Genomic DNA, 15,138 nt, shown 5'->3' on the forward strand with positions numbered 1-15,138 from the left:
TTAACAGGAGTTTCCACTTTAGTAAGTGTGCAAAACAGCCTGGAAAGAAATCAAAACTTAATAAACAAAACAATGAACTATTATAAGTTCTTTCTCAAAGCTAGAACATTAGCAAGTTTCAGCAACTTTGCATGAAAAGTAGCCAAACGATTACTTACGAAACTGCATACAAACGTCATTAATCGAGAGACTCTACGTCTTTAACAATTGCTTTTTTCATTAAGGTCTTTTACGTTTATTTCATTTTATCAAAATCTCGTACCCAGGCCTATTCTTTTTTCAAATGAAGCCAATGACACTTACCTTGGATTGATTCTAAAAAATCCGCCGCTGCCGCTGATCAAAACATATTCAAGCTCAGCATTTTTTCCAGAGTCCTTATCGAATGCCTTGACCATCGCGACCTCGGTGCCAGGCTCTGGCAGTGTTGATATCAGTTCCTTGTAGCGCTGTTTGTAGAACACAGGCTTGTTGTCATTCTCGTCATCCACCAATATTCGAACGAGAACGGTGTCCGGAGTGTTTTCGTTTCGGATGTCTAAAAAGATTAGAGAAAGTGAGCGAATTTTAACTGATGTAAGGTAATTAACATTAAATTCGCCAGTACCCGCTCTTACATCTGGGTTGAGAGAGGCACGGCGAGAGAGCAAAGTGTCTTGCTCAAGAACAGAACTCAATGACCTGGCCAGGGCTTGAACCCGGACCGCTCGATTTCTTGGAGTCCAGCAAACTAGCCATAAGGCTTCCGCGCATGTCACAGACTAAACTAAACAAATAAAAGCTTAATAGTTCCAATATTTTATACTGATTAACGTGTACATATATTAATTGTATACACAGCCTACAGATTAATAAGTGCATCCCAATCTTGTTCCAGAGTGTTTTATCAAGGTACACCCGTCATTCTCAGATTTGCACACCAAAGAACCCAGAAAGAGGTTACTCGCGGACACGCTATATGCAACAGGTAACTACAGCCATTATTTGGGTGGTCATGAACCATTTATCCCAACGGGGGAGGGTGAGGGGCTAAGTTATGCGACGACCCAAACAAGGACAACAAAGTAGACAAGTGCACTTCAGTAATTTTCTTTCACTTACCTACTGCTCCAACGTAAAATGCGTATCTATTCCGTACTTCGTAATCCAGCGGCTTGATAAGTCTTATAACACCCGTCTGGGAATTAATAACGAAGTGGTTTTCAACTTCCGGGTCGCGAATTTCAGACAGGAAGTAGTTTATTCTGCCTCTGGGACCACACTTCCCTATGTTAGCACGCACGCGCAAAATGGGTGTGTTCAACGGACAGCTTTCGTTGACATTCGTCAAGTACACCGCAACTGGAAAAACTAGTTTGTCTTTTTCGGAGCACTTAGGGACGGGACGTCGAATTTTTAGATAGACGAACACGGGTTTGGAGGTTAAAGACGGCGTTCCGTGATCCGTGGCATAGATCGTCAGATTAAATAAATTAGGGACAGTAGGTCTTGTCAGCCTTTGTTGTAGTTTCAAAACTCCATCTTTGTTATCCAGCTCAAACGTGCCATTCACGTTACCGTTTGATATCGAGTAGTGTACTTGACCATTCGTTCCAGAGTCGGGATCGGTCGCTGTCACCCGAAGTATTTCCGAATCCACCGTAGCGTTTTCGCTGATGACTTTCTGATACGAGTCAAGAACGAAGCGAGGCGCGTTGTCATTGAGGTCCAGTACATGTATTTTTACTTCAGCTGTGTCTGTAATAGCACAAGAGTAAATTAGCATCAGTTTTACTATGCTAAACACATTGAAAAAATATTTAACGCGCGTGTGTAATGAAATACCCTACAATCATAAGAAGGCGTCTGGGAGTCCTTAAGAGTTATACGAGGCCGAACTGCGAGAGAATTACGAAGGTTAAGCCGAAGCAAAGTAGTAAAATGTAATAAAAGGTTTAGCCGTATTTTTAGTTCTCCCAATCTCCTTCGAGGGTTTGCATTTACCGGGATGTCGAGATAATACGGCCGTTTTCTATTACTTTTTTAAAATTATGACACGAAAAGTAACATGCCATCAAATGATCATGCGAGGCATGAAAATTCTCTTTCCATTGTTCGCGCTGGTTCTAGCACCCCTCTGTCAAGTAGATTTTTCGGTAGTCAAAGTAAATTCGTAAAGAGTGTCAATTAAAAACTGGCAATTGCATGAAATTTTGTTCCTAAATAAGTTCAAAGTTATCTCCTTTTCGGCTCTTAGGGCGCTGTCCATTTGCTAGAACTGGCCGGCTAGACCGGTATACAGTAAAAACCCGCGTATAAGAACCTAGGATTTTTCAAGTTAGCCTAAATAGGTTCTTATATAAATGGTATTTAGTGTAAAATTAGGCTAACTAGGTTCTTAATTAGGTTCTTAACTTTTGTTCAAGAAATAAAGTAGAATTTTTAAATGATCTGGTCTTTAATGTCCAATAACAGTATTGTTGGAGGCTTCGGTAAGCAAAATACTATACTATTATATTCTGATTCTGTTAAAATAAAACCTATACTGTAACCTTCACTATAATTCCCAATAAATCTTGTATACAAAACAACATAACAAGATAAAATGTTAAAGTTCCTCTTTAAAAACAGATTGTGTTATAAATATTTTTTTAGACGATTTTTTAATTCTATATTTTTGAGAAGATTATTTTTTCCTTTTTTTGAAAATAAGAACCTGTTTTAGAATTTTAGCCTAAAATGGTTTTTATGTGAATGGTGCTTAAAAAATGAAATTTTAGCCTAACAGGTTCTTAAATGTTAGGTTCTTATACGCGGGTTTTTACTGTATTCGAGAACAAATTCCGTTGTTAGTCTGATTTGTCCGTCAAGTCAGTCAAGACATTTATGTTATACATTGTTATGGTGGATTTGTGGGAAAATCTCGCAGAAAAGGTCCATTTCGCATTCAAAACCACCGGAACGCCCGGCCAGTTGTGATAAATAAAAAGCGCCCTCAGAAAAGTTTCTATAGACATCTCTTACAAGGCATATATTTACCTATTTCAGCGCGTCCACTGTCGTCTTTCTTCTCGGTATCCTTTGCAATTAGTGTCAACCTGTTGATATGATAAGAATTAGTTTGAAACGATTCTTTTACACAGGAAGGTTTATTAGTTGCTCCAGTTTCTGTCAGTAACATGCAGCGACCGAGATAAAAGTCGCCCTGGATGGAACGCTACTCCATTGCAGGATGTCCTCCAGACTTGTGTGAGGTTAGCACAACAAATTTCTGGTACGTCTATACCTATCCATACTCTTGCCTAGATAGAGACACTGTAAATATAAAGTTTATTGTCCAAGACAACAGAGCACAAAGACCCCTTTCAGATCCGGAGTCATTAAACCATCAACCTCGTTCCCAGGGGTCTTCTCCGCTTTCAAAATGACGACTATTTTGAAAATGCCGGGGAAGACCCTGACACGAGGTTGATTAAGTATAAGGTAACCGCGCCCCTCCCAAGGGAGAGCAGAAACACTGAGGCCTGGTTACAGTAGCGATATAACAGCAAGTTCACGCAAACGGAAAATACCACGTCGCTTTGATATTTTAAGGAAAAACCTGATGTTTCTGTTCATGTCGTAATTTCGTTATGTCACTAGTGTAAACCAGTTTCTAGTGATAAATTTGAAGTTGATAAGTTAAAAGCTGGCTGATGTTTCGAGTGTCAGCACATCGTCAAAGCAAAATAAGTAAAGATAAAAAATGAAGGTGCCCAGTGTACATTCCTTTTAGTCAGTTGTCACTTACCGATATTCTTTAACTTTTTCGTAATCCAAAGACACCTTTGTCCTTATTTCCCCAGTGTGTCTACTGATAGTGAACGCAAGGTTACCCATTGGATTTCCAATCGAATACACGACTCGCTTGGATCTCTTTTCAAGCCTTCGCTCGGCTTGGGGTATCTCGTCCAGCTTCGTGCTTCCTGTAACGGCGCGAACAGTGAGAATTGTGGACCCAACTGGAGTGTTCTCGGCTAATGTTACGTGATACTCCTTTAGATCAAATGTCACTTTATGCTTTCTAATCGCGTCAACTATGATAAACACTTTCGCTATATGCTTTGCCCGTTTCGGTGGCATGCCCTTGTCACTAACAATGACCGTCAAACTACAGTTCTTTCCTCCAAGCGTTAGTAACGACATCCGTGTCCGTACCACACCTTCGTTGTCTATGCTAAAATACGAAAGATTTCCAGCTATTAAGGAAAAGTTAAGCTCTCCGTTATTCCCAAAGTCAAAATCCTTTGCTAAAACTTTTATCACTGAGCTTCCTGCTTTCATGGCCTCAGAGACTTTGATCCTGTACTGTAAATTCTCAAAGAATGGTCTGTACTCGTTGACGGGTAGAACTCGCACTGTGACAAAAGTAATGGTTTTGTGTGCGCCATTTCTCGCCGCCACGATTAAAGTATAGGTTCGCTTGCGATCCACTCTTAGTTTCTGATTCAGCAAAATCGTCCCGCTGTCCGGCAGCATCCGAAATAATGACTGATGGTTAAGCAAGTAGAAGCGAATGCGCGCATTTTCGCCTGAGTCGGCGTCTGTTGCACTAACTCTGAAAACTTCCGAGCCAGAGGAGCGGTTGCTAAATATGGTCACGGAATAATTCGTGAGCGTGAAGACGGGAGCGTTATCGTTGTCATCCGTGACGTTAATTGACAGCACTGTGGTGCTTGTTTTGTTCTCTTCAGTGTTTTTAGCTAAGATTGTTAAATTGTACCAAGACATTGTTTCTCGGTCCAGTCTTTTGGTCGCTACTAGGGACGCGCTTTGCCCTTGAGGATGGGATCTGAGTTCGAAGGCGTTTCCAGTATTCCCTGCAAAAAATATGTTAATCGTGAAGTTTGTCTTTATGATTTGCAGTTTGAGGCTAAGAGCCATGTTTAAACTTAGATTGTTTACAGTAGTAAATATAAACAAAAGAAAATAAGGTGTGGACACAGGCGCAGAAACGGTTATGGTAAAGAAAAGACTGCGTTCGAGCCTAGTGACCCAACAGGCCGGAGCTTATCCAGGTTTCAGTAGCATGAGGCGACTAGGAGCATTTCTACTTCTCCCTGGATGGGATGCTAGTCCATCGCAAGGCTTCCCCAAGCATTATATTCGCCGGTACCCATTTTATACATCTGGGTCGAGTGAAAGACACTGTGAGAGTAGTGTCTTTGGTTTTGCATTACTGTGCTTAAAGATTGGACTAACTGAAAAAACTCGCGCCATTTTCTTAACCAATCAGGAGTAAAGCCAAAACCAATCGTGACTCGCTCGCGAACGTTTTCCTGTGCTTCGTCGGCTCAGTGTATTTGTTCCGAACTTTGATTGTGTCAATAGATTGTTTGCCTCCCTTCTGATTGGCCAAAGTGATTAGTCTGGTTTTGGTTTTAAGATGCTCATGAAAGAAATTTCGGAATTGCATTTACCTTTGATAATGGTGTATTTTATGGACGCGTTTTGACTCCAGCGGCTCCTTGCTTGTCCATAAATGTTCTTGATAATCTGGCCCCGTTGATTGTTTTCCTTCACTTCGAGCACCTTAGGGAGGTCGGTAAAAACCGGAGCTGCATCTAAAGGAAAGAGTGATTAGATTTAAAGGAAAGTGTACTTACACTCTCGTCCTCTTAAGAAACTTGCTTAAAGACGTGTAAACAGCTGTTTTTGCCGGGTCTGTTCTTTCTTGTTTATCTTATTGAACTGAAAAGGTATTTCTACACAACATACGGCTAGGTAAATAACGTTACAGGGGACGGTCCAGGCTGCGAGTTGTTGTGGAGAAACATGACATTTTTATTTGAACTTCTTAGTAGTGTGACTTGACACCAACTAATAAGTCTGTTGTGGTTTATTGAAGCGTTTTGGTCTGAAAGATTCTGACAATTTTGGAATAAAATAGGGTATGGTTTGTGCACTACGGATAGCAATTATGTTTTTTTCCCTAATTAGTTGTAAGATAGTTTGATACTGGTGTATATCATGGCAAACTTAAATAAAAAATAAATAAAAAATAATAATTCTTGGAAGAATCAATTTTTATTATTGTTTTTATTCATCTTTTGACGAGTGCGACCTAATTATCATCGAAAATTTGATCACGAAGCCTTTATCAATGTTAAACCGAAGAAATTCTTGTGTATAGGTCTGACCAGACATAGGGTAAAGATGTTTGGGTTACGTCTAAAAAGGAGAGGGCAACGCGCATATTTTGATCTAAAAGAGGGAAAGGGTTTCAAGAAGCGCGCTGCATACCCCTACCGAATTTTCAGGGAGTACCTCCCCCCATTAATTTAGACATGTCATGTTTACATAATAGGAGCTCTGCCCCTGGCATGACAGCTCAGTGAGCTATGACTTACCGAACCACCTGTACGGCGTGATGGAAACCTCGAAACTACTCGGAGTTGAAGACTTTTTTGTCTTGCACGAAGATTCTGAGTAGCACCTGACCATGAAGCAGCTCGTTCCCACAAGAAAAGTCATGTCGCCATCCCTCCTGTTACACGCTCTACGCACGCAGGTCCTGACGCTGTTAACACGGTTCAATGAGGTGAACACTCCAGCGGTGATATCCTTTACAAACGACACGTTGTGGGAGGTATTCCCTGCGATACAGATAACTGTCGACCGGGGGTCATCTAAATAGGACAGAAAAAGGAATACAGGTGTTATTCACTAGAGATACTGCGACACAAAGCTAAGGGTGCGGGAGTTTACCCCCGACCCGCAACAGTTTTCCCGCGACCCGCAACAGGTTACCCGCGAGCAACAACAGTTTACCCGCGGCCCGCAACAGTTTATCCGCGACCCGCAACAGTTTATCCGCGACCCGCAACAGTTTACCCGCGACCCGCTACAATTAGATTCTCCCAAAGGGTGCTTACAATTCAACCAAGACATTCGCAAATGTCGGCAAAATACTCAGTAGTACTCTCTGTTACTCTCCCCAGGGACAAACGTATTTTATCGCGGACATAAACGCCTGAGAAACCCGAATGCGTGACCAATTCTACTCGTCCTATAGATCCCTTTCGGATCCTTTTTGTTTCGCCCAGCGAACTCGAGTTTAATTAATGTGGGCTGCTTTGCGTTCTATGTTTTTCTTGAGAAGCTTTCTTATAGCTGTATATTTATAGAAAATATCGTAGTTGGCAGAAGGCATGGAATTTTTCGTTTATCGCGAAAGTAGCTAGCCATTTCTGAGCCACATTATACGATTAAAATATAATACTTCCCATATTAGGGATCGATAAAAAGCCAAACTTTAGATAACCGAGTGGATCCTTCTAATTGATTTACGAGATAAACACCAAGCTTTTGGCTTAGAAGGTCTAATATTTCCAAGTTTGCTCCTCCAGGCGGTCAACAATATCCCGTACTTACCGATGACCAAGCTTTCAGATATTATGACTCCGAAGTTTATAAGTAAAAATATCACAGCGGCAATTCGTCGGAGCTCTGCCGGTCTTCTTTCCATTGCTAATTGTTTTCTGTGGAAAACATCAACATAACGCAGTATTAGATGATAAACATTTCTGATTTTAAAAGCCGAAATTGTGCGCCTCTTTACAAACCGCTAAAATGTTTTCGCGTCTCACAGTTTGGTTAAAAGAAATGTTTTTCACGCAGGCCATTAAAACTGTTGTCTTTTTTGTCGGGCGCATATGTGAATAAAACAACAATTGAAATCTCCAAGAAATGAGACCAGACTCAATCCTTTTTTATTTGTTTTGAAATTATCATAACAAAATCCAGCAATTTATTTTGCTATAAATAAAAGTTTTGAGTGATGAAAAAGAAATGGATAATTATTGCTGCTTTTTCGTGCCATTAGACAATCTTCAAAATTGGCCGGAATTTTAATTTTAAAAGCAATAAGTACGAAGCTTTTAAAATTAATTTTGCAAAATTCTGATTTATTGGTAGTAAGGATCAAAAGGTACACGAACATCGAATTTTTTATTTTTGATATCGTGTTTTCAAACATTCACATCATTGCCTCCCTGTCTTTCGGTGTGTATAATTTAAGCCAATTTTTGAAAGTTAAAGCATAACTTCTTAGACTCTGTATCATTTCACGTAGCCCTTCGCATTTTCCTTTAAAAATTAGACTGAAATGAAACGAATAGCCAAAAGTCAGTTTACATTTGTAAACATTCGGTACTTATCTTCCCACCGTCGAACAAATAACTAAAGTCTATTCAATGTTTCCGGTATATATGACCATGTCAATTCTTTGGTGAAGAATAATTATTTCGCTGACTTTGTAACAATTAAAGTTCTCGATGTAATTCTGTATCTTTACATGTTTACTCAGAAAACAAGCAATGTCAAACTTTATTTTCTAGAAGTATTAAAATTTCAATAATTGAAGCCAGAGACAGTTTTTTTTTATAACTGCAAATTTTCCAATGTTTTTCCGTGTTTCTCACTGAAGATATTACCAATCAATTATTTAAAAAAAATTACCCATAATTCAAGAACATGGGTCTGCCTCGTTATCAAACGACCCATACGGCCCTGCGGGCGTTTTTTTACGTGTAGAGTCTTCCAGACTGACGTTACTGCAAAGTCGAATGGCTTTTTGTCGATCAGCTTGAGCTGAGCAGGGCAAAAGCCGTTCGTCTGCTGCCCTGTTTATAGGCGCCAACTATTTATTTACTGTACGGAACTCTTTAATTCAAATGCAAATGCTTCAGAAATTTGTGTTGATTCAACATTTTGTATATCAACGAATTCAGACATATTTCACAATTTTCCAACCAATCAAGCTCAAGATAAAAGACGATATGATAAAACCCTAATTGACTGAGAACGGTGGGAAGATATTTAGTTCTCGGTCACTCACTCTACACGGAAGTCGCGTGTCATGACAGGCTCGAGTAGTAAGAATACAGATTAAGTCTTGCTACTCAGTAAATAAGTGCTTTTGCTCAACTCGAAGGATAAATATCTGCCGAGTGTGATTCGTGTGGAATGATGTAATTTACTAACAATATTCTGCCAGGCGTCCTTGCCAGCCATCTCCAGCGGCGGTTATTAAAACGCCTCTTTATCGGGCGTGGTCTTCTGTGTTGCTTGGTCTGCACCTGACCTGTCATCATTCTCTTGAAAGCTTATAACAGCTGCTCACTAACAAGAGAGAGGGTTTTATAAAGTAACTGAGCTGCTGTGCGAGCTGTGATTGGTCGGTAGCTATACACATTGCATTCTTAGTCTTCTTAGGCTTGTTCTCGTATTCTTGCAATACTCCGTAAAAGTTGTATTTCGCCCGGTACCCTAGACAAATTTGTGTGGTGATCTGACTCCTTGAAATGTCAAACTTGAATTCGTCGTCAGGTTGCAGTTAGTCGTCTTAGTAAGAATTCAGAAAGTTGTAACACCTCGCGTTTCCATTCAAAGTAAAATAGCAACAAGAGAAAATAAGGGGACCCCTTATTTTCTCTTGATAGCAATGATTACTAATGGTTCAGGTTCCCTTGAATTTAAACTACTTCAATTAAAGATTTGAACGGATTTTCAGGCATTTTCAGGTGATTTTCAAACCCACGCATCATCAGATGGACAACTGAAAGATGCATTACAGCGTTAAAAGCACCTTATTCTGATAATAGAACTACTTTCGATTGAAAAGAATCATGAATTCCTTTTTTGAACTACCTTCTATTGAAAAACTTATTGTTTTTGAAGCCGAATGTCCTAAATGAAAGTGAAAAGGTTTTCCTCTTATTTAGAAAATAAAACTCTTTCACTTGAAAAAAGTACGACTCTTTTTTTTACTGGATCATTTAACATAAATTCCCAGGTTTTTCCGTAAATGTGATTTTTAAGTTTAACTTCTTCAATTTTGTTGTGTTCAGAGGGCTTTTTACTGATAAAAAATTTCGTAAGAAGGCAATTTCCTTTGCAGCGAAGAACTGGGAACAAAAAAGTTTTAGCGTGAAGGTGATAATTGTGGAATCACGCTGATATTATGGTTCACGTCTCTACAAATGTAAAAAATATTGCATAACCCGTAAGGCAATCACGGGTGTACGTTTTTAACAAATTTTAAAAGACTTGTCAGTGCCACCGTAACAAATGACATGTTTGGTCTTACTAGTTTGCCATTTATGACTGTGTTATTTTGTGGTTTTCTCAGGTTTTCATGCAGGTAAATACTGAAAAACTTCTTTACTTATAACTTACTTTCATGCCTTTTTCAAACTTACAGCCATTTCAACGGTTGTTTTACATATTTATAAAGAACTTATCCGAAATGTTTTGTTTTCTTTTTTATGACAAGTACCTGTTGTGGCATTGTTTGGTCCATAAATGTGGTTAATTATGATTTGCATCATTTTCAACACCGAATTTTGGTCACCCTGTTCATGGTTTCAACAGATTACAATGTAATGATATACCTATTTTATATTTTTTACTGGAACAAAATACTAAATTTTTCAGTCCAGTTGAAATACAATTTAAATGAACTAGTGCGTCTATCATATATCGCTCATTTCAATAATCAACTTACTTCGACTTTGTTTCGCACAATGTTAATGACCTTTCAAATTTGTAAAAGAACTCAATCTAGCATGTATGGGTTATGTATCTATTAACTATAGGCTTGGAAAATCAATTTATTCAGTTCAACACTTTTCTCCCTCTTTTAAATAATTATACAGAAACCCTTAGAACAATCCAGGCGAACCACGCACCTTGGTTTTTAGTGAGGTTAACCTTCTGCTAGTCTATTTTAATTTAATTCTTTTTGAAGTCAAGGCTACCTTGACAGAAATAATGGTGAAAATTTCTTATGGTTATTTGGATAAAGAAGTTGTTTTAAAAAATATTTGAAAGTTAGAAATAAAACTTAATGACTGTTTTCTAAACTTTTTCTGGCTTTTTACGTCTTTCTCGTTTTTACACGAATGACAGAATCCGGCAGTTTGGTAATCTGATACACCCACGAAAAATTATCACGGTTCGTTAAGTCGTTTTGAACAATTACGGAAGTTTTAGTCGAACTCAGTGGAGAATGCTGCCTCGTATTAGCCCTCCTCAATCTCTCATAACCTTAGGAATTATCAATGCACAAAAAGTGCACTTTGCAAAATCAATTTTGTTTCTCTGACAAGACTGACGCTATTACTCTCAAAACTCACACAACTGCCGCTAAACGTGTTGTTTGAATCATCAAGGAAGTTAATTTTTAGGGTTATACACACTGTATATATACAGAGGTACTCAGATTTCTTTGTAAACAGTGAGAATTGAATGCCTTAAAGTTAAATAAAACGCCTAAAGGCAATCCAGTTATTACTGTATTCAATTTTAAGTTCACCATACCTATATTAGCGATAAAGCCCCTGCACAGCCTTGAAGTCGTTTTACTCCGGTTTTTTTTTTGCGTCCGACATATACGCGACTAACCACAAATGAATGACCCTCAAAATGAGACAATAAGTGACAAAATTACACAGTTTTGCGGTCATTCAACACTTATTCTCTGCTGCAGTTCTCTTGCATTATAACGAATTCATAGCAGCTCGGCAAGACGCTTTTAGCTGGACAAAATTGGCCGCCATCCGACCGCTAACCCGCTGTGTATGCAGGTAACTACAAACGTCAAGTCTTAATTCGACTAGAATCAGCAAGCAGGAAGATTTGTCTTAGTTTTAAACTATTATTTCATTTTCACATGGTAGCAGCGAATGCTAAAGCATAACACCTTGTTCATGTCCATGAATACCACCGTTCACCTGAATGTTGGGCTAATACTCGAAACGCCAGCAGCTTAAAAGTAAACGGCGGTGAGTTCACATTATTAAGTTGATCATAAACTACTGAACTGTTTTCACTAACCCGCCAACCAAGAACAAGTTTCTTTAGAAACTTGCCCCGACCCTTAAAAAGTAAATCAGGCATTCCTCTGAAGACCCTTAAGGAGTTCCGCTAATGTTGAAGCTAACTGCTTTATATGCTATAGATAAACGAACTTTTCGAAATCAATTACATAGGAGCAATCCTACGGTCTTGTAACAGTTATAAGGAAGTTTATTTTCTTTCAAGGATAATTGTTGCAATTACAGTTAGCAACAGAATCTGTTGTAGATTTGCCACAAATCGATCTTTGGCGTTTACTTGAGTGCCAAACGTACGTCGCCTTCGAGCGAAGCGAAAAGGCGACCTACGGTATAAGTCTAAGCTGCCATCATTAACATACAAATATTTAGCTGTGGTTAGACACTGCCACTCACGGAGGAGACCACCCAATTTTTTGAAATACATAAAAACAGAGAAAAAAAAATCCAAATTCTCGCACTAATGTGTGGATTTTGATTCTGATTTTGTAAGTAACCTGACGATTCTCAGTTTTATTTTGAGTCTGAAAGAAAACATTATTTCACTCGGCGTTGACTAAGGTACTCTTAAGCAGATGATTATATTAACTCCTTAAATTATTATGAAGCTCAGTAAAAAATACGGACAGAAGACGTAAAACGAAGCCAGAGTACATTTAGCTTTCATCGCCATCGAGACAACCATCTGCAATGAGACAACTAGTTAAGAACTAGGCAAAAACTTACGGTTAAATGAGGCACTTAATGGCCAGCTGCGAAGTTCTTCAAAATGCTTAGCTACCACGGCAGTTCCTAATCACGTTCTCTGTAAGTTTTTTTGCATTGTTTTCCTTGGGTTTCGTGTCCTGCTTTTTAAGGTATAAGTAACTCTAGTAAACAAAACTGCAACTCTTTCTCACGGACCATGTGGCATGTTATGGCGACGTTCACCAGGATAATTTATCATACCAGTCCGACAGGCCGTATCTCACAGCAGTTATTGTTACATATTTGGATTATTTCCAGTCCATGTCGGCATAATCAATCAATAAATGCAGTATTAGCATTTCGCGGTGGCCCAGCAGAAAGTTGGTGACTTTATGATACCTTTAAAGAGGACGCCTACACTATCCAAACGCCCTAAACGACTTGAAACTAAGAAAAGCCTCAAGCTTAAGTACCTGCAGAATAATTATCTAACAGATGAATCTGTGAATGATCATGGAAATATTGTATAGATATCTATAAAGTGCGGTGTATATTTGCCTGTGGCTTTATTATTTATGTAAACCATGTTCAATTCACCATTTACAATGCTTTCTAAGATTTCTGAGGATTCCGAAGTGTATTTTGAGGTTAACCTTAAAGTTTTTAAACTTACATGGCCGATATTAAGGGTGTCTTTTCAGGGGAGAGAAACTTTGTGCAAAAATCCCTTCTATGATACCTTTAGCGACTTTATAATCGATGGCAAATCTCACGCGAGAATTAAACAAATTAAAAAACGGGCATTCTTTATGTTATAGTTTTGGAAAGAAACCGCGGTTGCGCAATGCGAAAAAAAAAGACAGGTGTCTTTTTCCAAGCCCGGAGCGCGCATTCAATTGAAGTTTCGATGATGAATCTAGAGTGGTTTTGAACAATTGAGATATAAAACTGTTAAGTGCGCTCTTAATGCAGGAAAAAAGTCTTAGTGAAAGTGAATTGTTTCTTAAGTAATACCGAAATGAAAATAAAGAAAATTTATGTTGGTGTTACAGGCCTTGACCCTGTCTTTGGAACACTGAACTTGAAGTCTTAAAAATAGATTTATGAATGTAGCATTGTGCCGTTTTTGGTCAAACGCGGTTCTTTTAGGGAAAATTTTTTTTACTGGTTCAGAATTAATTGAAGTCAAAAGAAAAAAATCTCGCTTCTTTCGCAATTCTTCGCAAGGCTTCCAGCTGAAAAACAACAAACACGCCTTTATGCCTTAACGCCCACGTTTACCTAATTTCATGTTGTTTAAAATAAGTAACGATGTTTCCCACCGACGAAAATATCTTTTCCCAAAAATATGCCGTTGTTTTGACTTGCAGTAGATATTAGAAGTGACACTTAAGTTGCGATACATCATTAGTCAGCTTACAGTGTTTTTAAAGGCGTAGGCTATATGAGTCTGCGACAAGTATAGCTCTAAATAAAGCGTCTTTAAGTGCTGACAACGAACAATCTGAATCTGAGGATTAACGTATAAACGAACACTACGTTTTGTTAGCATGTGAAGTTTGCTGTGTCGCGGTTAAGTTTGCATGATGACTTACAAGTTTTTGATTCATAATGTACAAGCCGCCTGCCGATGTGAAAGCTAATGTTATTGTTACAGCTTAATAATTACTGTCAAGCTTTTCGCTCATGGCATGCATGTTGTTTGAAAATTGAATAACAGAGAAGTATTAAAGCAATTCAATGATCTTACCACTTTTAAAGCTTGCCTCGGGTCACTGTTAAGTACTTTTAGCTGTACACTAATGCAGATGTTGAATAATTCCTATGAATTGTGCACGTTCTATTTTCAAGATTACTTAGAATTGACTGTGTTAGAATTAGTAAGGATCAAATCATTGGAAGCAATGAATAGCATCGGTTTTTGATAAGGCTTAAAAATCGTATGGAGTTCTCTGTGGTTTACGCAGTCGCAATTATTGCGCTCCTTATCAAAACAAGAATATATTAGAGACAAAGCAAATCTCAAATGTTTGAGAAAATGTATTGGTATTGTATTTAAATAGTTTTCAAATGTATCGTTTTGGGTATAAACTTTATTTTGAATATATTACTCTTGGAAGCAATTTGGCTTCCATGGTGGACCGATCTTGAAATATTAATGATGAAGTTTTGCTTAATGCTGGGGATATACCAAAACTTATTACCCTCCCGGGCGTGCACGAAAAGGTCCATATTTTGGAGGGAATCCAATTATGCAAAAAATTCATAGAGGAGTTTAATGAACACCACTGGATTTTCTCTTTACATTGTTTGGTGTTTCCTAAAATAACTGACTTTTCCATAAAACTTAAAAGCGTTCCGAAGTTATTTTGGGGGAACTTTTTTGTTTTCAAGTTCCTCCACACCATTAGTACAAGGCACGGAAGACAACACTGCATTCTCAGCAAGTGAAGCTCAGTTATTGCCTATTTAGTGCTAATAACTACAAAATAGATTTACTTTTTACACTTCCAAATGGAAAGATATAAAGGCTTTTAGAACTGTTTGCTTAGAAAACTAAACAAATGATTTTTGCGAGAGTTCTGAGTCGGACCAC

The 15,138-nt window shown here is 38.4% G+C and overlaps 1 protein-coding gene across 15 annotated transcripts in view; it reads right to left on the reverse strand.

Annotated features, from left to right (window-relative positions):
- Positions 1-15,138, reverse strand: part of LOC144629784 (protocadherin Fat 4-like) — a 35,507-nt gene that overhangs the window by 11,942 nt on the left and 8,427 nt on the right. For 9 of the 15 annotated variants that reach the window (XR_013566421.1, XM_078487996.1, XM_078488031.1 and 6 more), the window contains exons 4-11: positions 9,004-9,141; positions 7,393-7,499; positions 6,369-6,647; positions 5,439-5,582; positions 3,770-4,838; positions 3,019-3,077; positions 1,102-1,737; positions 304-538 (exon numbers count right to left, since the gene is read on the reverse strand). Coding sequence is in view for 14 of the 15 variants with exons in the window: in XM_078487996.1 (XP_078344122.1) it covers positions 304-538; positions 1,102-1,737; positions 3,019-3,077; positions 3,770-4,838; positions 5,439-5,582; positions 6,369-6,647; positions 7,393-7,499; positions 9,004-9,113 (2,639 nt within the window). In the remaining variant the exon portion in view is untranslated. Of the gene's footprint in view, positions 1-303; positions 539-1,101; positions 1,738-3,018; positions 3,078-3,769; positions 4,839-5,438; positions 5,583-6,368; positions 6,648-7,392; positions 7,500-9,003; positions 9,614-11,340; positions 11,623-12,581; positions 12,953-14,292; positions 14,470-15,138 lie in introns of those variants that run through there. The other 6 variants (XM_078488057.1, XM_078488065.1, XM_078488080.1 and 3 more) reach the window with 5 other exon arrangements.

This window comes from Oculina patagonica, chromosome 1, assembly GCF_052425735.1.
Source record: "Oculina patagonica isolate OP01 chromosome 1, crgOcupat, whole genome shotgun sequence".
Classification (NCBI taxonomy): Eukaryota; Metazoa; Cnidaria; class Anthozoa; order Scleractinia; family Oculinidae; genus Oculina; species Oculina patagonica.